A 1,250-nucleotide genomic window follows, 5' to 3' on the forward strand; every position below is an offset into this window, starting at 1 on the left:
TTATCGTCAGTATTAAAATGATCTTTAAAGGGATATGGCCACAGTTTCAGGTAATATAAATATTTTTCCATTTTTTATGTTTACAAATTTGAACTTCAGTTGATATACAAGACAGATATTTTGAGCTCCAAATCTTTGTTATATAAACGGGGTCTGTGGTTTGTTGAATGCTTCTCTTATCAACAAAAATATCAACACAGAAGAGGTTCGTGAAATGTTTGGTTCTCTGTCAATATTTACTATTACAACAGAGAGGCACGATTACACAATGAAGACACCAAAAGTTGTACATCGCCCTTCAATAAAACCAAAGTATTCAGAACCAAAACTCATCATCTTTATTAACACAGGATTTAACCCACCATACAGCGTTACCTGTCTTAATGATGAAGAACTTTGGACATGTGGGTGTGACAAAGTCATGAAACTCTGCAACCTCCGGGCAAATTATTGAAGTCAATAGAAACTAAATTTGGGGAAAATCCATCTGGCCTAACAGTAACTGTTACAAGGAGTTGAGATCTAAATTTTACAACGCCCAAGGAAAGAACTATAAACATGGTTAAGAAAAGGGAGATACAAGAACTGAACAGATTACAAGAAGGTTGGAAACCTTACTATGTCTATTGTACCTCCTCTGGTGACCTCCTGGTTATCATGGACAGTGATGATGAGATACAATCAAAAATTATGTTTACAGAGAAACAAACCATTCAATTTGATAGTGAAGGTAAACCATTGTTTTCCTATATGGCTCGATTTAAATTAAAGTATGTAAGCGAGAACAGAAACCTGGATATCTGTGTAGCTGACGGTGTAGCTAGAGCAGTAGTGGTGGTCAATCGGGCTGGGAAACTCCGATTTACATACACTGGATATCCCTCGACTAGCACGGGATCTTTTGATCCATATGGCATCACCACAGACAGCCAAAGCCAGATCCTTGCGGGGATTGCGCCAATAACTGTATCCATATCCTAGATCGGAATGGACAGTTCCTCCGTTACATTGATAACTGTGATCTATCAGTCGTCCGTGTGGTTTATGCGTAGACTCCAAAGACAATCTGTTTGTGGCTGAATATATGAGTGGTACAATAAAGATAATCAAATACACGTAGATCACAAGGCAATAAATTTATTTATATCTTTATACATGAATATTTGAAAACTTAATATTTTAACTACTATAAACAAACTTTTATTCGCATGCGAGAAATTTTCGCGAGGTTCACAAGAGCCCCGTAATCG

At 37.0% G+C, this 1,250-nt stretch overlaps 1 protein-coding gene across 1 annotated transcript; it reads left to right on the forward strand.

Moving 5' to 3' along the window:
* The first annotated feature begins 558 nt into the window (after positions 1-558).
* On the forward strand, positions 559-981 carry LOC134231684 (uncharacterized). The gene has a single exon (XM_062713661.1). It carries the CDS (start codon positions 559-561, stop codon positions 979-981), a length of 423 nt encoding a protein of 140 aa, XP_062569645.1.
* The last annotated feature ends 269 nt before the right edge of the window (positions 982-1,250 follow it).

This window comes from Saccostrea cucullata, unplaced genomic scaffold (genome assembly GCF_032062105.1).
Source record: "Saccostrea cucullata isolate Sc308-1 unplaced genomic scaffold, CSIRO_AGI_Scuc_v1 ctg4427, whole genome shotgun sequence".
Classification (NCBI taxonomy): Eukaryota; Metazoa; Mollusca; class Bivalvia; order Ostreida; family Ostreidae; genus Saccostrea; species Saccostrea cuccullata.

What these genes read in the sequence shown, in the direction of transcription:
- LOC134231684 (XM_062713661.1), top strand. Translation starts at nt 559, where the DNA reads ATGGTTAAGAAAAGGGAGATACAAGAACTGAACAGATTACAAGAAGGT.